Genomic DNA, 22,094 nt, shown 5'->3' with positions numbered 1-22,094 from the left:
ACTTCCCCCCAATTTTTTTTTTCGAATGGGGGACTCCCCACTCCCCCACAATGTGCCGCCGTCACTGAATCTAAAATATAACCATCCACTGAAATATACGTGCACGTTGGGTAATAAAGTTGCCATGCCCAGGCATTCCATTAGACTGACGCAGTCGGGCGATTAATTTGTTTTTGTAGTTTAAATTAAATAACAAAAATAGTCGCGAAATGGAAGTGTTAGCCTAAATCGACTGGTGTATTCTGCAGGAAATTCATTGTTATTAAATATTCATGAATGCACATATTATAATGAGGCGGGTGAGGAAATACGTGCATAATGAGGTCAACGGCACGTTGAAATTCGAGTTTGTCGTAGTCGTCGTTTGTAATTCATCACAATGTGTAAAAAAGTAATAGTCGTAGAATTAAAAAAAAAAAAATCAGCTGCTACAATCAGAGGTCAGTTGAAGAGACGTTGTGATTGGCTTAGATGATTGTCAGTTAGAACACTCATTAACATAATTACCCGTTGAAAACCAGTCGGGGGTGATTTCGTAGTTACAGGGGATTTCGCGCTAACACCTCAATTTAGCGATTTTTTTTTTGATTTTATTTAAACTACAAAAACAAATTAATCGCCGCGACTGCGCCAGTCTAGCATACCATGTATATTGGCCACAAATCCATTTCTATTACATGTATAATAAATAGTCGATTTATCGCATCTTATCTTATCAGGTGACATCGCGGTGAGAGATTTCCGGACATCACAGTGATTGCAACTTATTGACCTTTGACACAATACTAAACATACACATACACATACAATTTATTTGTATACATGTATTTTCAATTACTAGTACGTTATTTTGAGAGTAAAATCATTACTAGAAGTTGAAGACGAAAGTAGAAGCATTTATGATGGCGCTATGTTGGTTTATTGAACACATTAGACGAAGGGATCAATACATTCCGTGGTTTCTGAACTATGCATCCAGGAACGGAACATGGTAATTCAGCTATAATGCACCTAGTATTGTCGCCTTTTTGTAGGATGGGCTTCGTCAAGTTGTAAGCAGCTCCGGTGTTTCATCTGATACTAGCTTAAACATACGCCCTCTAAAAAACACATCGGTCGTTCTGTTTTAAAATTAAATATTACCATATTTTACCCGGGGTCAATTTTTGAATATGGTATTTCCTAAAGTTGTATTGCACACTGAATATATAATATTGTTAACTCGTGATATTACTTGCAGTATAAACAATGCCCAGGGGGAAATATTGAACTCGAAACCAGACATAACTTCAAAATTTACCGATATTTTCCTCCAAATCACAAGCCATATAGAATTTACCTTTACGTAAATCCCCCTTCTTAAAATGATGAACGGACGTTTTGTACACAAACGTTTCGGTCGTTGCTTATTCCAAGAGTGTGCCTGAAAAAAAAATTAGGCGGACAGTGCTATTTTTTACATTTTTCTAAAATGATATATTATGTAATGCCAGTTCTAATTCTTTTAAAAGATCCTTTTATATTAGTAAATATCACCCTCGCTCATCGATAATTAGAATGAGTGTTTGGTCAAAACTTTGATGAGTCGCGTGCATCTATTGGCTCAGCTTTTTGTATAGGAAGGATTAATGGTGTAAGGTGTATTGGGAGGGGTGGAGGAATTCATGTTTGCGCAATTATGGATACAATTTTTGTGGTGGGTGGAAGATGTGTTGATTGGTTGACGGGTAATTGTTTAGACACCCTGCAGCTTGAAATAGTATGGTCCCAATCAAAATTTGATATGATTTCTGTTTATTTATTACTGTAAGTTGTAGATCCTGAGAACTAGCCACTGAATATGATGTCGGGAATAAATGGTATGCTGAACAAGATTTATTAATTATTGCTGGCAATATTCCAATATGAATTGGGTGGAAACTAGGACACCAAATCTAGTCGTTTTTTTGTTATGCTTCGAAAATACATTTTTAAAATGTCTTGAAAGAACAGATTCAAATATAAGTCTATGGATTGTAAAATATGAAGATAACTATAAAATAAAATAAATTAAATAGAAATAGTATGTGTATTTTTGTATGTGGAAACTTTGCTGACCCACTCAAAAATACAGTAAAATGATGTGAGGTCTGCATTTTTTCTCAGTTTTTTTATTTGTGAAAAAACTGGTGTTTTTAAGACTGCAAACAATAAAACACTCACAGTGCAAGGCTAGTTCACCAACATGTCTATTCTCTTGCTTGAGTGTGAAAGTACATGGTTTAGTGACTAACTCTTATTTTTTCAAATATTACATTTTTTTTTTATTTGGGAAGGTGCTGCTATAAAAATAGAAAAGATTTTAGATATTAAATAGAAAGTATGTCACCTGCATTGTTATTAGTGAGAATCAAAATATGTGTAGTGCCATTACTGGCTAAACGATGATATCAAATCTGAGCTTGTAATAAAATGTAATAAATATATAAAACAACTTGAAACAAGTTAACAATTTTAAAATAACGATTCGTAGTATTATGTTAATCACAATTTCATTATTAAAGCGGGGGTGTCGTCACCTGTGCATGCGTCGGATGGCCATAGCGTGTCATTGTTCACAAACAAGCCTCTACCCAAGAGCCTTTGCGTTTTTAGCGTGTGTTGTTATCGTCGCTTGGGACTCAATTCCCGCGCGTGCGCAGGTGACGACCCTCCCGCTTTAATTTAATTTTTGTTTTATTTCACACTATAGGCTGCCGACTCTATATGCTTAGTAAGAACATGTTGGCAGAGTGGTATCAATAATTTAAAACCTGTCATAATGAATACAAAAGCATGTGTTCATTTCAATCAACAAGTTGCGACATGTGACGGTAGTTGGTCAATATCTAAAATTGCAAGGTGCGCAGATAAACATTTTTCTCAACGAAATGGTCTAAATGAAACTGATGAATGTAAGATATGACTTTGACACGTTCACACAACCATGCCAATACACTACATAAACGTGTCATGTATAAAAAAAAATATTCAGAATAATTAATAGTTTATTTGTCAAGTATCATGCTATTTTCGTGTTAAAATCAGGATTGACACAATCATAATCTTTTTGTGATGATCAGATTTTAAATAAATCCAAATGCTTTGATAAACCATGCGTTAAAATAATTTCACAAATGATCTCAGTTGAATTTGGTACATTGAGTGAGCCCCTAACGCCGAATAGTACGAGTGGTGAAAATAACAACGATTCGGCTGCCGAACTTGAAGCAGCTCAAAAACTGCGCAAAATGTCTGATCAGAGTCCATCCTAACAACCGAAATTACTTGTGCACATCGCAGTTTTTCACGGTGAAACGACGGGAAAGTTGAGGAGTCTCAGTTTGGACACTATTAACATTTGTTAATTTAAAATAAAAGTAACCACTATTCAATTTCAATATATCTGATATACAATGTACGAGCTGAGGTACATTACTTGGGGTTTGTAACTACGGTGACATGATACCAAGATCCCGTCACAATCTCGCTCTCGCATAAACGTTCCAACGCAGAAAAAATGCGAATGCGCATGCCCGAGGTAACTCGGATACTGGGATGTCCAGGTGGATCAAAATAGCTGCCCACGATATGACGGATTACGAGAACTATATTTTCTGTACATTTTCGATGTATTACATTTTTCACTATGATGGTGACAAGAAAAGTTTATTTTTTTCATTACAAACCTTGAACATTGATATGCGTCATGTCAGAAGGTCGTAGCCTCAGTCTCGCTATCTACGAGAAGAGACTTGAATGGGATCTTGACATGATGTCACCATACAGTACTATGCGAGTTGCAAACCCCAAGTAATGTACCTCTGGTACGAGTTATTAAAGTCGTTATCATTTTAGTGTCCTATAGGGCGCCATCAAGCGGTAAAAATCAAAACCATTAGTACAGCGCCGCCTATCACACCAAATACAAATAGTTATGGCGGAATCTGCAGGTGGAAAGTTCTCGTTCAGCGAGTTGAAAGGAAAAAAGTGTTCAACGCTGGAAAGTAAAGATACTCAAGATTTGTTAATGAAATGGTAAGCTATTTTTTTGTCACGCAGACCCTGGGAACAGTACCGGGTACAGTGTTGTGCGTTTCCGTCGGACCGATGGGCCGAGTTAGGGCTTAGTGCACAACATAACACACAACTATTCAGAGTACAGTATACATGTACCTCTGAGCACAGTTTATTTTAGTAACCGTGCTCTGAGTGACGGATAATGTTTACATTTAAACAGCCTTCAAGTTCATGCTAGGGGTTTCCATGACAATTGTATAATCAAAGCGAAATCAGAAAATATGTGGTGTACCGGTACTCGATACGTCAACATGTTTATGCAAGTTTTTTTTTTTCTTGTATTTACGTCACTCATTTGTAACAGATAAAATGTATATGCCAACGAATAGGAAATGATCATTTCAAATTGTACGCAAATAAACATAATATATCCTATATTCTGCCCTAACGTTGAAGTGAATATAAATACAAAAAAATAAATTAGCTTTTTTTTTTGTACAGGACTGTGTGTCGGGAGGGTGGTGGTGATGGGTTTTAGGAACATACGCTCACCCCCCCCCCCCCCCAACCGCAAGCCTGACTGTAAAATCCCAAACTCCTAACACTCTTTCCTTTATGCAGGGCTATAGTTACGTCATGTACATTAGTACACAATAATATTAATGCAAATTTGTTTAATTGCAGGGACTTAAAAGGAAAAATAAAAACACAGTACTATAGTTATGATAAACATTTCCAGTCGTATCAAAAAGATGACTTTTTCTTGGTGAGTATAGAACAAACAAACGTAATTTATTCTACTAGCCTGGGTACTCAACCCCGTTCTGCTGGTTATATACTCACTCTCCAATCTCAAGTCAGTGGGTGACCGTGATTGGCTGATAAATATATCATGTTTCTAATTTTCCCAAAAAAGTTTTCCCCACATACTAATCAATTTACCGGTATAGTTGCCATAGTGATTAAAGTGACTGTTCCATTCATCATGACTTTGCAATCAATTTACATGCTTATTGTGCAAAATATTAGTGTTGAGTGAGTAATCTATGAAATGCCAGAATTATTTTTTAAGCTTACTTTTTACCTTGTACATGGTTTTCAACACTGTATTATTGCCTGTAGGATTTCTTTCAAGATCCTACAGTGATCTCCACATTACAAGTTGTATCAAGTTCAGGATCATGGGCACCGCTGGGTAAGTCATATATTATATCATAGACACCTCTCTCCCGATTATACTGGCATCATATACACCAAAGCAAGATTTAAAAAAAAAATTTTAAAACCAATAAATATACATACTTCTCTTTTTAGGCATGGCTGCAGAAAAAGTCTCTGTACAGAGTATTCGTTGCAGTATTTTGTCCATGACGTTTTTTGACAGACTTCACTCAGAAGGAATTTTAAGAGAGAATGATCAGATACATAAATGTTTTGATGAATATTGTGAAGGTTTTCAGATATCTGATGAATTAAGAAAGGTAAATTATAGTGTATCTGGCATGGATTTAATCATAGACCCGATATTGAATTTGAGCTTCATACAAAAATAGTATGTATTTACCCATACATATTAATTATGATCATTGATTTTGTTGCACTACCATACAGATGTTGCTGATGGAGGACTCGGATAATTACGAAGCTTACAGTGATGAAGAAAGAGAGGAGTTTTTGTTTCATCTTTTCAAGCATATATGCTTGGGTGGTCCAGTTTGTCAGTTTGAAGATAATGCACAGCCGTATTTAGACACAACAAAGTCACTTTACAAAGATCTGATCAGGTAATTATAAAAATTACATTTCAGTATTTCTTGTTTTAGGAGTACTTGTTTGGTTCATTCAGAATTGAGTACATATTCACTTCAACTTATTTGTCAGATTTTAATCTTGTTGAACATGTCAGTGTATAACTCGACATCCTCATTCATGTGGAAACTGTATTGCCAACTTTGAGTTGACTTGTAATTTTTGGGGGTAGGTGAAATCTCTGCTACAAACACTGTCATTGGTATTTTGAGAAATTATTAGAAACCGAGACACATGAACAAATCAAACACAAAAGTTACAGTGGGTTCAACTACGGTATTACAACATGTAAGCGTCAAGTCAAACATTCATCAAACAATCATGTTTTTCTCATTGTTGATATCGGACACTTTATTGTTTCATGCATACATATGCTTGTTCATTTAATAAATTCTATTTTGAACGTTTTGTTAAAATAATAAACTTAGTTGAAACAAATATTTAAAAACGCCCTAACATATAATGAAGTTTTCTAAATTATCCTAATGAGAAGAGTTTAGTTTTGAATGCAGTTTCTGATTTTGAACAATTATTGCTATTATACGTCATTTCTGTTGCATTGGTTGGATACTCTCAAACAGGAGTATCAGCTGTCGTCAAGTTCATTGAGTTTATCAAATCTTGTCTCAGATTTGAAGGATATTTGAAACTGGTGTATGTTGACGGTGTGGAGGTGAAACTAAGTAGAAGATTCCAGGGAAAGATTAACTACCATTATGGGAGAAATTGAATGCGACACTCACAACGCTAATATTATTAATATAAATCCATTGACAACATCTCAACAAACATTTATCATTTATCGAGGTAATATTCATTACCAGTTTCATGTTTGTATTATATTTCTTCCAAGTGTTATACAGCAATGATTTTTGTACCTACAAAGCAAATGGAATAGTATAACTACCCCTCATCAAAGTTATACTGCATCTGGTGTTTTGATTAACTGTCATGTGAGTGGGCATGTAACTTTATTGCGCCTTCATCGGTCACTGGAGTGTCTAGGAATGTGTCTGGAGTTAGGTGTATGTAAATATCTTGTGCCCGCTGTAACATAGATGTATCAGTGTGAGTGTGATTTTTTTCGGCTGTGAAAAAAAAATATTTACACGTGTTTACATGTACAACAATTTACAGCATTCAAAAAGTCAACATTAAAAATCTGAATTATATATGCGTGTTTGAGCATTTTGGACTTATATTTTGTATGTGAATTTTTATTTTGCTTTTAGTGTCCAAAAAGATCCAGAGTCCAAAGAATTGAAAATCATCTCACAAGTGTTTTTAGTGAAAGCTATGGTAAGTACACTTACTTACTTTGACTCGTTACCAGTTGGCAATGAACATCAAGTCTGATTCCCTGCCTGTTGCCTCAAATATACTGAAGTTTTTGATGCAGTATTTAATACTGATTATTTTTTTTATTCGGTAGAGAAACTGTTCTTGTTATCTCCATTCAAAGTGACGCGAACTTTTGTTTTTTGTTGTTAAGACTTGCTACATGTCACTATATGCAGCTATGACCATATTGCGCCTTTAAGGACAAGGACAAGTTGCTGGAATAAATTACAGCAGTTTCAAATGTCACACATTAATTCAAATGTTGATTTCTTATCACCGCAGGACAAAGACAATTTTTGCATATATCCAGATGATAAGGAACACGAACAGACTTTCTGCTATGTTATCATCGACCCAATTAAAAGACAACTGACTGTGTGTTATCATAGATGGGGTTCTTCTATTTGGTAGTTCTAAATCCTAGTCAAATAGACATGGTTCAGCTGGGCAGTGTTTGTTGTTTACTCCATCTTTGAAGATTTGGAAGATTACAGCAGAAATCTTAGCATCAAGTACATCTCTATATAAAAGAATACTGTCCATGGAATATTGTTATTTATTTGCTTAAATTTATAAGTATTCTACCATCTGTGGTTGTAATGATGATTTTATTGCGCTATCACGGTTGCACATCCATGTTTTTTATAAAATGTAATTAGGCTGTCTATGTGATCCTTGCTGTATTTTTTTGTTTTTGTTTAGTCCTAAAATGCAACCTGTACATTATTCGCAACCCTTTGAGTTGTCTTCACCTTTCATAAAAAAAAATCCATATTTTTTAAAAAATTTGATGTCAGTTGCCAATGGCAAATTATGTACATTTGATCCCAAATTTGTAAAATGGGAATCTAAAATGTTGCCAGAAACAATTGAAGTGATATTTTTTTCTTTAGTGTTCTACATTATGTTTATAACAAGTGTCAATTAAATATTGAGAGATTACTGAATTATTTGTGAGTTTTATAATAAAAATTCAAAGTTATTTATGCGAGCATGCATTTACAGCGAGCGCAAGATATTTACATACACCTAACTCCCACACCCGGTAGGTAATTACCGAGGGACTTTGCAACATCCCCAGACACTTTCCTAGACACTCCAGTGATCGTTGTAGACGCAATAAAGTTACATACATGCATACGTGACAGTCAACAACGGCCTAGGGTTTCAGATGGGTTCAACTATTACAACGTGTAAGCGTCCATTCAGACAATCGTGTTTTTCTCATTGTTGATATCGGACACTTTATTATTTTATGCATACATATGCTCGTTCATTTAATAATTTCTACCGGGTATTTTGAAAGTTTCCCGAAAATAATAAACCTAGTTGATACAAATATTTAAAAACACCCATAACATATAATGAAATTACCCTTGTGAGAACAGTTTAGTTTTGAATATAGTTTCTGATTTTGAACAATTATTGCTATTATGTCAAAGCGTTTAGACAAAGACATTGATGGAAATTATTCGCTTCTTGTGAATGATCGACAACAGAGGATGTTGGACTAGCGAGGGCAACGATTCAAGGGATTGTGCGGCGTATGTTCCGAGGGGAGTAGCGGCAGTTGTCAGCTGAATGTTGAGTTTATCAATTTTTTTTCTGAGATCTAAAGGATATTTGAAACTGGTATATGGCGACGGTATGGAGGTGAAACTAATTAAAAGATTCCAGAGAAGGATTAACTGGGCGATGAGTATTCTGTAAAACTGGCAATGGGACCAGCCATTATACAAAAAAATTAATGGGACACTCACATCTCAATAAACTACCAATCAAAGAAATTTACATTTATCATTTTTTGGTAATATTCATTCCCAGTTTTATGTTCGTATTATATTTCATCCAAGTGTTACACAGCAATGATTTTTGTGCCTATAAAGGAATAGAATATTCCAACTACCCCTCGTTCTTTGTGGCCACACATAAAAGACTTGCGTCCGGCGTTTTGATTAACTGTCACGTGAGCAGTGTATGAACTTTATTGCGTCTACAGCAGTCATTGGAGTGTCTTGAGATATTGCAATGTCCCTCGGTAATCGCCTACGGGAGTGAGGTGTATGTAAATATCTTGCGCTCGCTGTAAATGATGGAAAGGCTACATATTGCAATAAATGGATTATTGCAAGCGTGGTAAAGACCTTCTTTAACACTATTTAGCATCAAAGAAAAGACATGCCAATGTGAATTGCATATCAGCTGTTTAACTCTGTTTTGGGAGTTGGGGAATTCCTGCTGCCGAACATCATTGGTATTAAAACATGCAACCAGTCTGTACCAAAGACGTTTGACAATCAAACGATGTAATCCTATCACCACTCATTCTACTAATAAGAACATTCATGTATGCTTGGAAATTCAATTGATTCAGTCCAGGGAAATGTGGCCTGTTTTGAAGCAAACGTAAGTTAGCACTTTTACATATACACCAAAATAGAAATACACAAATGTAGTTAAACACATTTGTGGCAGAATAAGACATTACCTACATCAAAAATGATTCAGAACTAAACAATTTCATTTCGTCTTGAAAAAAACACAAAGCGGAATGTCTGGAGACACTCAAAGTGCACACTTTCGGGAAATGCCCTGTATATTAACCATGGCATCCATGCAAAGCAAATGTGTCGTCTCTCTAAGCTTTTTTAATTCATGCTCATGTGGAACAGATTACTCATCAATGTTATTTTATTCGATACTTCATACCTTAACACAAATAGTGCAACAATTTAGTTTGTTTGAAAAAAAAAATTCATTTAATGTTAGATCTTTGAATTCTAATCATTCAAAACTCACTATGCAGTGATTATTAAAATTAGATGATTTAGTGCAATTTTTTAATAAAATTAAAATAAACTTCATTTCCAAACAAATTAAATTGATACACTATATGAAAAATGTAGGAAATTAATAAAGTAAAATTTGATACAAAATAGTGAAGACCTGCTCTACACAATCATGATTTAAAAAAGCTAGGGAGTTGACATTTGTTTTGCATGGTTACTATAGTGCACAGGTATACTTACTCCCCAATGACTGAACAGATATTGGCACAAGCCAGCACACATGTTTTCATTCATTAAATTGAAGGAGTTCAATTCGTGCAACATAACCGCAGACTCAAAGAACCTTTGACTTTGGGGGGCAACGAGTGAATAAACACCTTTCCACTACATTATGCAAGATTTTGGGAATTTAGAGGGTCATTTGTGATCTGCTGCCATTATGATTAAGTCTTTGTTGCAATTTGTGGCAAGTCTAAAAGCATATTGATTTGACTAAAAAGTTGTTTTTCTGCTCGGTGGTTCTCAAGATACAAATGAAAAAGCTTGGATTTCACAATTATAAAAATATGCACAGATTTCAACCGACAACTTTCTGAGAGCACCTAGGTACAAAGTTTCATCGAAATCTGAACATGTCGCAAAAGCAACATGGCAGTTTGTGTTCAACCCTTTGAGCGCAAAGGTCAATCACCTTTCACAAAAACTGGCAATCTTTCGTGGATACCAAGTCAGTCAAAAAACAGGTTTCAGCAAAAACGTAGCCACAATGATAATACAACACTGAACCATGCAATAGTGAGATTTTTGTGTCATTTTGTGTAAATTTCATTGCCCTTTGGTTGCCCTACAACAAAAATAGTCAAGGGAAAATTTCAAATCTTGACCCCCAAGACCACTTTTGTGTTTCAATTCAGTTACAGGAGAAATGAAAGTGGTGTAGTTTTCATCTGCATGAACCACAATGACTTCTAGATAGTTCATTTCTGATATACTAGTACATTTGGTCAAACACAAATTATAGAGATTCAACTCTACAAGGCCCAAACCTTGTACCATTCCTGTACACACTGCATCACCAGAAAACGTACATCAATCAAAGACTTTAATATAAAACTTTTATTCACATTGGATATGTATCAAATTGAGTTCAGTCTTCAGTAAAGCATGCAGGAAATCATACTAACAACGGAATAGATTTCCTCACAAGGGGCATAGACTGATAAGATACAACTAAAATCATAGTTCAGTTCAAAGATAGGGAAAAATACTGACAACATTTTTTTTTAAGATCAATTTTCTTAGTGACAAGCTGACTCTTAGAAACCAAAATGTGCTTTTTTGTCACTAGTAATTTCACATTCATTGAAAAGAAAAAAAAGATTCTTTTCTCAGAATCCGAGAGCTTGTACAATGGCGATAATTTCAAACATAATTGCATCAAATTATAAGCTCATACTATAAAATAACTGACACCTTGTGTATTATTTTCATAATTTAGAAATTAAGCATCTTTCCACAAAATGATCCTATTCAATATAAATTCATGTTAATCCTAAATTCAATTAATATTATAATCCATTCACATATGAGCAATGTGACAATTGACTTCCTAATCCGTACAGATAACTAATTTAAATGTATTAAAATTCTTTGATTTCAAAGATTGAAAAAGGATTGATATACAATATGTGTACCTTTTTTAGGAGACATCAATTCACATTGATCAATTTGAATCAAATTTTTAAGTTACAAAATATTTTTAACGAAAACAAAGTCACTGGAGCACAAGTTTACAAATTTAATTCCAACTTGTCACTGCTAGTCCAACTTTGTACTAGTCAGTAACTCGAGTTCCATACTCGTTCTTGAATATTTTTTCAAGAAATAACAGACAATGATAATAAATCCTAATTCCCAGTGTACAAACAAATGCTTTGTTTTTTTCACAAGCATGGGATGCAGGGAACTTGATGTGATTTCCAGAGCAAGCTGTAGACTGAACAGCAGTCACCCTGTGCACGATTCTCAAATGCTAAAAATAGTAATATCTGCCAGCTGTGTACAACTTACCAGTGGCACAAATGTTAATTACACAGGTTGTGTGTGCAGATAGATTAAAAAAAAAAGCCCTTGAATCTGAAACTTGTAACAGAATTTTTTTTTCTGTCCGTTACCTTTCCCAATGATAATTGCTTCATTCAAACATCTACACATTATGACATCACATATATTAATCTGAATCTGAAGAATCAGATGTTTTCTCTTTTGTTTTTTTCTTTCTTCTTTTTCTTTTTCTTTTTTTTTTCTTTTTCCTTTTCTGGTTCAGATATCTTTAAAGTAAGTGTAGAGAAAAGGGGAAGATTAGATCAGAGTATTGGTGGATCAATACTTGAGTAAATGTCTAGTTATGAAAGTTTACGTATAACACAGCCCAAATAGCTTTGTTTTTCTAAAAATACTTCCCAAGATACTTCCCCAAGAGCCAGTGTATGATTCTACCGAGAGGTCACTTATTTGACCTATAAAATACATAAATCTGATTGGACGTGCCTTTAAAACATGCATCTATTCAGTTACCATAGCATCAAGCAATGAAGATAAAACAAAATAACTGGATATTAAATTGCCAAAGAAGGTGCAAAAACACAGCAACGAGGTGATGGCTGAATAAATAGAGGTTGGTAGAGGAAGATGAAAACTACCAGTACACAGTGTTGTGTTAAGTAAAATAGGATTTTAATACAACCCAAGACAAAAAAAATCATACATCTGCATGCACTTCCAAATTGTTTCATTTTTTCAATTCAAACTATTCTAAATTATGAAACATGTGTTGACTCAAACAAAAAAAAATATTTGCACTGTGACCGACCTCATTAATATTCATAATTGTAAATGAGTTACCGTATTTGTCTTCAATTAGGCGCCACTTTGTTACACTTTCATGTCATGGTGGCGCTTATTTGTGGTTAAATTTGAGCAACTTTGTTTCAAATGGCGCTTATTTCAAGCACTTCAAGTTCTAGTACCGGTAACTGTGTTACAAGCCATTGTTTTTGCTCCATTCTGGTGATAGATTATTGACAATATTTTACATTACAGTCTGACGCTTAGTCACTGTAGCCTTTATTTTAAATACTGAGTAAATGACCCGTTTTCAGACAGTTTAGAAAGTTATACAAAAAATATCATTCTTTAGAAAACATTCACAGTTTGTCATACAATCAACAGAAAAATAAAACAAACACAAATTCAACGCTTAGTAGTCAATGATCACGGTAGCAAAATCCGGTCATGCTGCATTCCACGGTTACGATTATTACTCAGTAGTAGTTATAATAACGTACAAAAAATAAAATGCAAGTAAAATTCAACTTAATTTCATCAGAAGCGAATGATTCTGGTCGCATGTAAACGCTCGGCGCGATTCGATGTCTGCCATGCTTCCTGTCTAGGACTTGACCTGGAACGCGTTTTTTGACCTGATAGGTCAAGTCGTTAATTAACCAATCAAAGTGCTGGATGATGCCAACGTGATCAAATTACCATAGCTCATTTAAATAATGTATGAACGCAATGCGGAAGTGATTTGCCGATGTTTGCGATATTTTGGCTTTGATTCTGGTGGGAAAAACGGCATGATTTTTTTTTCAAATCAAGAAATTAGTTATTTTTGGAAAGTAAACTGAGCATTTAAAGAATAATTTAACACTGTTTACTGTGACAACAGCGCATTTGAAACAGAACATTTTCGCGTTGTTTTAATTTCGTTTTTATGGACTTACTGCGAAATTAAAAACCACGCTGATATTTTCTACAGTAGACTAAAAAGACATGTTTCAAAAGATTATAGACCGATTTCTTAAAAATTGTTAGAAACAAAACCAATTTTTTTTACATAAAAGCCATTCGTACAGTAACAGCGAGGGACTTCCGCGATCGCGTCCATCGCTACGAACCGGTAACCGATCCGTCGGCGCCCAATTCACGATCATTACGTGCCAAAATTTCAACTTTGTCTGGCGCTTAATTGAGGTGTAAAATACAAAGTTTTTGTGGCACTGGCGCCTAATTGAAGGTGGCGCTTAACTGAAGACAAATACGGTATGTTAGGTAATTAATGAATGAATGAATGAATGAAAGGTATGTAAATGACATGCAAACTATTTACAGCGCTATGCAGCATGTCCAGTACATGGGAATGATTAGGTACAACATAATACTTTATATTATTAAATTTTCATTTTGAGAAATGTTGACGATTTCAGCAAAATTTATGGGCAATGAAATTTTTTACGGTTATAATATTTTGTGACAACCCTTGTACTCGCAAAATACAGGATAATGTCTCACACGAATTTGAAGCATTTTTCAAAGTTTGTAATTATCATGTTTGATGTTATATTTTCTACCATCGTATCATAATATCTCATCCTTACCCCTGCATCTCCTTCCCCTTTGTGCTTTTTCTTCTTTTTCTTGTCTTTATCTTTGTGTTTCTTTTTCTCCTTTTCCACTACTTTCACTGGCGACTGTGGGGCACTACTTTCAGAACTACTTTCGCTTATTTTTCGCTTCTTGGAGGCTGTTTCAACTTCAGCAACTTCTTCAATGTCTGCTTTTGGAGTGGAAGGAGTTTTCTGGACACTGTAAATGACAAATAAATTCATAAATCTGTGAGCATCAGTATGACACTTGAACATTTGAAATGCGGAGTGTGCCATTCCATTTCCTAATAAGCAATAACTGCTATACTTAAGACCTGAAATAGGTGTTCTGTGAAACAAAATCAACATCATAATTGATATGGCTGGTTATAGCAAGCATACTTACTTATAATCGGTGTATGTACTCGTCCAATTAGCAGGCGTTTCTTCATTCGGTTTCCCGTATTTGTTAAGTTTGCCCTCTTTTATCATCTTTTTCACTAAAGACGCCTGGTATTATAAATAATAATAGTTATTTATAAAATGAAACTCAAGTTTCAAAATGATAATTAAAACAACTAGTCACCTTTATCATAATCACACTCAACTTCACAAACAGGATATCTTTTTAGCGATAACAAAGAATTTATTTTAAAATGTTTGACAACACCAACATGTAGGAGATGTCAGTAAAAGTGAACAAAAATGCTCATTAACAATTTCCATTGCATTTTCGACTTATAATCTTATAATCAAGTTCATTAAATCCGGGAATGACACTGGAGAACAAATGCTGTATTGAAAGTGTATTTTTCATGGAGTAAGGAAGGGCAGGAATAAAGGATACAATTCACACTGCATGCCTGAAAAACACCAACACTGTGTGGAGGCATAATTTTTCCAGACTCGTACAATTTCAAACAGTTTTCAGTAATGTTGAATTAGTCAGTTTTCCCACACGATACACCTATACACCACATTACATTTTAACATTGCCTGATGAAAATTGCTCCAGCAGACAATGTCTCAATACATCAACACAAGAGATTACCAAGTGCTAGAGAATCCTTCTGACAAGAAGAGCCCTGCCAATCAACCAGTGCCATTAGGGCGAGTGAAAAAACTCATTTCATACAGCAAGCAAAAACAGCTGATTTTTACCTTTGGTCCCAGACCCCATTTCCTTGGATACGTATCTCTTTCCATGATGACTCGTTTAATTTTAGCAATGACGCCATGGTCACAGGTTGCCATGACAGCAGTTGTCATTAATGCTATGCCTAGACAGATGGCTTCACCCTTCGTCGACAGGACAACCACTTCAGAGTTAATTTCAATTCCGTCTTCAAATCTCAAGACACCGGGGAGCATAATCTTGGCTCCGTAACAAATGGCATTCACCTGTAAAGTACCGAAAATTGTAATTATATCTCGTTATCACAGATCAATTATTTCTATCATGATTTATCCCCATTAAGGCGTTTAAAATGTTGAGTGGGAAATATTGTAAAGCTGTAAAATTTTTAATTAAATAAATTTTCATGGAAGTCAGTCTTGTCTCACAAAGTTGCAGTTGTGTTACCATATTTGCTCTATTAGTAGTGCATCACAGATATAAACTAAAAATTGTGTTTTAACCTTTTCTCTGTGATAATAAAAGGGAACTGGTGGTGAAAAGGTAAATGTATATACCTATCTACTATGTTAATTATTCACTGAGTTTTAATTTTGCTTATTTCACTGACTAGAAAATGAGCTAATTAAAACCCAGTGAATATGTAAAATTTAGCATAGAACACATTATCTAAATGATAAAACTGTGAATTTAAAACCCACTGAATATGCCTGAAATGGTAAATCAGCGAACTTTAAACCCAGTGAAAATTAGTCATTTTACAGTAATTTACACAAGTATATGCACTACTATAAGAGAAAATACAAATCGTAATCACTATGAGAAATGATACAATCAGTTTAACAATTCTGAAATAATGCGAGTATTACAGCTTGATTAATCTTGAAAGAAACAAAGTTGTGAACCAATCAAACAATTCTATGCTTGTAATCAATCAAGGCCATTTGCATGTGTGGATTTTGATGTTTGCACGACTTTCTTGTGAACTGTACACAAAACTCCAAGCCCTTATGATGCTTACAGGGGTCAGTGAGGTCTTAGGCAGATCATAAAACTTAGGAATACAACTTTGAAAGATAGTGATGATTCAGCCTCCCTAGCTTGAAGGCCAGTGATGATTCAGCCTCCCTAGCTTGAAGGCCAGTGATGATTCAGCCTCCCTAGCTTGAAGGCCAGTGATGATTCAGCCTCCCTAGCTTGAAGGCCAGTGGTCATCAGGCTCCCTAGTTTAAAGAGCTGTGATTACAAGTCTTCCCGTTATCACAGATAGCGGTTGTTCAGTCTCCTTGTTAAAAAGGTACTGACTTTAGTTTCTTCGGCTTACTTAAATGGCATTGGTTGTTGTTGCCATTTAATATGGTCCCCTAAAACACACAATGCGCTGTCCAAGCAAGGCTCCAAGATTTGCAAAAACTACATCTAACTAACTAAATTACATCATTTTACGTACAGCACTGTCTTTCAACACAATCCTCTTGTGTGATACTAATAGCGCTTCTAGCGGTTTAACAACTCTTCTCAAATATGATTCATCTTTATTATGATCGTGTTGCCATCGAGCATCCATTACATCATGCATCGTCACCATATTGTCCTACGAGGAGAGAAAATAAATCTACAATTACAGTAACTCGTAATCAAAGCCGCATGAATCAGGTCAAGTTCACTAATTTTGAGTTAACCATATATACATATTCATCTTATAAAAATAGTTGTTTTGGTAGTATTTTAGGTAATGTATTTCCCCTATTAGAAGCACATCTCCAAAAGGAAACTAATATTGCATTCAAAGTATATTGCAACGTTTAAATTTTACGTTTTTTTAACACAGATACACTTCTGTGATTCACCTAAAATGTGCTTCTAATAGAGAAAATATGGTCCACACCAAACTCATATTCACTTGAAATTAAAGCATAAAAATGTCACCTCCTCTGAAAATTCAACCACCTAATTATTAATTTGCAGATTTTGGTAATTTTATGGCTTTGAAATATTTGAGAATCAATAACATCACGATCCTGTGATTATTGATTCTCAAATATCATTTGATATAGATTTATATTTTTTGACACTAATTGAGGTGTTAATGAATGAGAACAAACAATGTTGAGGGATGGTATGTGGTGATAGGAACAGTTAAAAAAAAAATCAAAACGTCTTGCTAACAATCAACAAGACGCACACACAAAATCGAGCTCACCCCAAGGTATTATTATTCAATCCAGGTATGATATAAAAAAAAGTGTTATTGCTGCATCTTTTATGGTGAGCGAATGTTTTAGAATTCAATACAAAGCTCAGATCTACTGTGTTGACTTGCTTTCGTGTATTTTGACTGAATACTCAAGAATGATATTAACGGCATGTTCTGACATCTTTTGAATATTGGAGATCACGATAAAGCTTTGTGGAAGTAAATTTCATTATGATGGAGGCATTGATTTGATGATTTTTTAAAAGAAGTGATTAGCTCTTAAAAGGTAAATGCGTTTAACAACCCCCATGATGAAAACAGCTGAAATGTATTTAACCACTCATGCAATACCGTCTTTTCAGTAGTAATTTGTGATCTTATTTTTGACAGACAGGTATGCATTTCAAGTACCATTTTTGTAATCACTGAGTTATAATTGACGAGAAAATTAGGTCACGATTTCAATGTAATTAAACTGATTACTTACACTTTCAGACTGTATACCAGATCTGACCCGTCTAAGTTCAGCCATCTGCCCACCAACACCAAGCAGTAAACCCATATGTACACATAGTGTACGGATGTAGGTCCCGGCTTCACAGCTAATCCACACAACACCTGTAGGATAAAAAAGATTTACTGTCGTAATGTAGTTGACAAGACTTGAATCAATAAAATCACTTATTACAGAGAACATCAAGGCTATGCATATGGAATGACAGGAAACAGATGATTTCAAATTGTAGGTAGTTTAAACATACAAAATCACAGCTTGAAAGTTGTCAAAAAATAACATCAGTTACATCGCTCGCTGATGAAGTTTTTTCCCCATTCGTTTCGACTATCCATGGAGGTTCTCTTCAGCAGGCGATGTATTTTGAGTGTAGATAATGAACATGAATTCCAATTACACCTTGTACAATGAATACTACGATATATTGAGTGAAATGCACTATTTACCCAAATGTCTTTCTTCATCATATTCAAGTAGTTTACTTTCATATATTGTTCTCACTCTGAGTTGTCGCTTGACAGCTGATATGAGTGGCGGTCTTTGAAACACTGCTCCTGTCAACGTCTCTATCACCTATGTTAAACACAGTACAATGTTGATAAGGAAAACTCAAGACGAGACCTAAGGCGTGGCATGATGGAGCGTCAGTGGAATATCTTGCTGCATCTCCCAACATACTTATGCCCGTAAAATCATGTAATGTTTGTCGCGAAGAATAGAAGATTACTGGGAGATGACTAGATACACAAGACGGCTAGCTGAATGTTCAAATCATAGGGATTGAATCCAGAATGGCATTCACATCGTCATTTGTTTTGACACAGCATTACTCATATACAAGTTTGTAGATAGGGTAGGATAACTGACAATGGAACCAGTGTTCAAAGCAACAGTTTTACAAACTTTACTTATTACTTCAGCAACAATGCACTAGAAACTATAGTTTGTGCATCTGAGAAAAACAGCAAAACTCACCCTAGCTAACTTGGCTTCATTTTCAATAGCACTATGTAATCTGACAACACAGACATATTCTTTGCCTACAGATGAATGCAACAAAATGTAACTTAACATATGCAAGTTATGTAATGGAAAGACTTCATGACAAAATTGCTAAATAAATAGAGGGTACAGTATAGCTATGCAAGGATAATGCCAGGGATTGCGTTAACCCCATATTTTGCTTCCCGGACTCCAACTATTGAAGAGGGACCCAGGTTTTCAGGCAAGCTGGGGTCCAATCTCTATGAAAGTTATCCAGGGTAAAATTTCAATTTCTTAAAATTTGGTAAGTGGGACTCGTCTTGCCGAGACAATAGCGCAAACCCTGATGCTGTCAGCAAGCAGAGGTTTCGTTAAGAAGCGGTTTGCTGGCTAAATAGCTGTGTACAGAAGATATTAAGCCAGAATGTAAGCTGAAGAAAAATCATTGCGACTAATGGGGTACTTTAAGTTATTTAAAAAATCTGGATTTGAAAAAAAAAAGTGTCAAAAAAAATTCTATTGTGTTCTATGGAATTGTACTAAAAATAGCGATTTAAAAAAATAATATTATAACAAGTTTCTCAAAATACATCACTGCAACACACAAAATAATGTTATTTCATGGTGCTATGGGACAATAGCTCCATGATTTGAATATTGTCATGCAATTGATGACCAACTTTTTCAAAAATTATGATTAGGCTTCTACCTTACACAAAATAAATTTGAGTAGAGGTTGAGCAACGAGTATTGTAACTTGCCTGCACTTTGTTGTGACTTGACTAACCGGGTGGCTCTTTCAATACACACAATAAGACACCCTGTTACTTTAGGATCCAATGTTCCACTGTGACCTGTCTTCTCCACTCTCAGGATTCTCTTCACCCATGATACTACTTCATGTGATGATGGATTGGCAGGCTTGTCCAAGTTTATAAATCCACTCCTGTAAGCGAGAAACGAACGTCCAATCAGAACATCATGTACGAGAAGATATAATTACCAGTGCCATGTAGCTCATCATTATCGTATTGGTAATATATAAAACACATAGATCTAACAACAGACTTTCTTTATAAACAATGGATAACTGCATAACCACCCAAGACAGCCAGCCACTGAGAAATCAAAATGTACGCTAGCAACAAATATTCAAGGTCCCCAAAACATTTATGTTGTAAAGTTTCACAGTGCACTTACGAAAGATAATCATTTAGTTCTCTTTTCAGCGGTGATGCCCCATTGGGCAGTGGCACATAATGTCCAGTGCGAATATTAAGTTTATCAAAGTTTTTCAGTAATAACGGCCATTGACATGTATCTAATTTGGCAGGCTTGGAGTCTGGTTTGATAAGAAAATCACCCTGATGTTGCGCTTCCTAAGAAAAACAAACAGAACATTCAGTTATATTATAAATACAGTGCCATCACAGATTACTAACACTTGATACTATACAGGTTCCATTACCCCTCTGTAATTTAGTTTAGGCTCTACAGTAGTTGCAAATAACTATTGATGTTAACAAACACTGACGGGATGTAATACTATTTAGAGGGCAAAAACAAGTTGCATGGCAATGTGGGTCAAGATTACATCAACAATTTGATGTATTCGAATATGCAAGAAATTTACAAAAAACATTTGATTGGCCAAAAAACCTCCCTGATACACAACAGTCATGGTACAAAATTTAATAAAATTATAAATCACTCTTCCTTTAATCGTTAAATGACATGATTTTATTAAAGAGGTTTGTTGTCACACAACATTCAGGCATATATAGCTGTGCAACGACCACAGTCCTTCAACTTGAGTTAATTTCTTGATTGACTTTGTCATGCCCTTTAAGGCTGTCAAACAAGTGATGTGTTGATGGGTATTTGCTGCAATAAAAATAAAATGCCACAGTACATTACAGACACTAGTATTAAAAAGGACAGTCATTTGTTTTCTATAAAACACCATTGTTGCAACATTTAATGTTAACAAATCAGACCACATTTGCTTATCAGTTCAAATAATGTTTTTTACTACTACAGCCTACATATGCACTTACATAAAAGCAGAGGCGATTCTGTGTTCAAAATAGGTCAACATTTTATAATCTAGTGAATAATAAACGTAACTGTTGGCTTACATGATCTTCTATCGGAGATGTGTTCCAATAGAGCAAATAGGGTTTGTCTGTTTGATTGATTACAAAGTTACATGTAATTGGAATATTATCTCACCCCAATTTCTGTACTACTGTATTTACGCTTCTTTTCCTTGTCCTTTTTGGCTTTCTTGTGAGGCGTACCTATACAAGACAAATAGGCACACCTTTATGAAAATCAAGCCTTTAGAATCGCACACCATACGCATGTGTTTACATTATGAAATAAATGTACACGTGCAAAATATGTTAAATAGTCACATGTGCAAAAAACGGCGTGCAACGCAATGACATGGAGTTTGCTAAACTTGATCCAGTTCAATATACTAATATTCATTCGTGAGACACCCTCATGTCACCTCCGAGTACGCATACATGCTACAAAATTGATCTTATGCCGACCAATTTATCAATGAATACGGTGTATCGTACGCACCGGGTCATTTCCACCACGAGGGCATCAGGCACTCGTCGAGAATTGCAAGTTTTCGAGTATTTCACACTAAGTAAAGACGCCTGATCGCAATAACTGGATTCTCTGAACTAAACTGCATATTCAATGAATGTCAAAACAATCACGAGACCGTCATAACTTGTAAAACCTGCTCACCTTCTAACTCTGCCATTTTATCTTTACACACACAACACGTGGGCAAACTGGCGCATGCGCCTCGACGTTACCCATGAACCCAGTGCAAATATAA

General features: G+C 35.1%; 2 protein-coding genes across 3 annotated transcripts; one reads left to right on the top strand and one right to left on the bottom strand.

Annotated features, from left to right (window-relative positions):
* Positions 1-3,922: 3,922 nt before the first annotated feature.
* Positions 3,923-8,135, top strand: LOC100367379 (cilia- and flagella-associated protein 300-like). Its single transcript, XM_006819989.3, has 7 exons — positions 3,923-4,056; positions 4,723-4,804; positions 5,161-5,233; positions 5,353-5,519; positions 5,650-5,822; positions 7,080-7,146; positions 7,471-8,135. The coding sequence occupies exons 1-7, from the start codon at positions 3,956-3,958 to the stop codon at positions 7,597-7,599; spliced, it is 792 nt and encodes a 263-aa protein (XP_006820052.1). The 5' UTR covers positions 3,923-3,955; the 3' UTR covers positions 7,600-8,135.
* Positions 8,136-11,078: 2,943 nt separating this feature from the next.
* On the bottom strand, positions 11,079-22,092 carry LOC100367839 (H/ACA ribonucleoprotein complex subunit DKC1-like). 2 transcript variants are annotated; one of them, XM_085499746.1, is made up of 12 exons: positions 22,001-22,086; positions 21,467-21,534; positions 20,435-20,613; positions 19,996-20,180; positions 19,226-19,290; positions 18,697-18,823; positions 18,224-18,354; positions 16,990-17,133; positions 15,566-15,805; positions 14,811-14,914; positions 14,417-14,624; positions 11,079-12,307 (listed from the first exon to the last, which is right to left on the bottom strand). In XM_085499746.1, the coding sequence occupies exons 1-12, from the start codon at positions 22,014-22,016 to the stop codon at positions 12,227-12,229; spliced, it is 1,548 nt and encodes a 515-aa protein (XP_085355872.1). In that variant the 5' UTR covers positions 22,017-22,086; the 3' UTR covers positions 11,079-12,226. The 2 variants fall into 2 exon arrangements, with proteins under 2 accessions (XP_085355872.1, XP_085355873.1); XM_085499747.1 differs by lacking the exons at positions 11,079-12,307; positions 14,417-14,624 and having other exon boundaries at positions 14,807-14,914; positions 22,001-22,092.
* Positions 22,093-22,094: the final 2 nt, after the last annotated feature.

The sequence above is a fragment of the Saccoglossus kowalevskii genome, chromosome 1 (assembly GCF_978046115.1).
Source record: "Saccoglossus kowalevskii chromosome 1, keSacKowa6.1, whole genome shotgun sequence".
Classification (NCBI taxonomy): Eukaryota; Metazoa; Hemichordata; class Enteropneusta; family Harrimaniidae; genus Saccoglossus; species Saccoglossus kowalevskii.
Note: the sequence above shows the minus strand (reverse complement) of the source record. Positions and strands in the feature narration are given on the sequence as shown.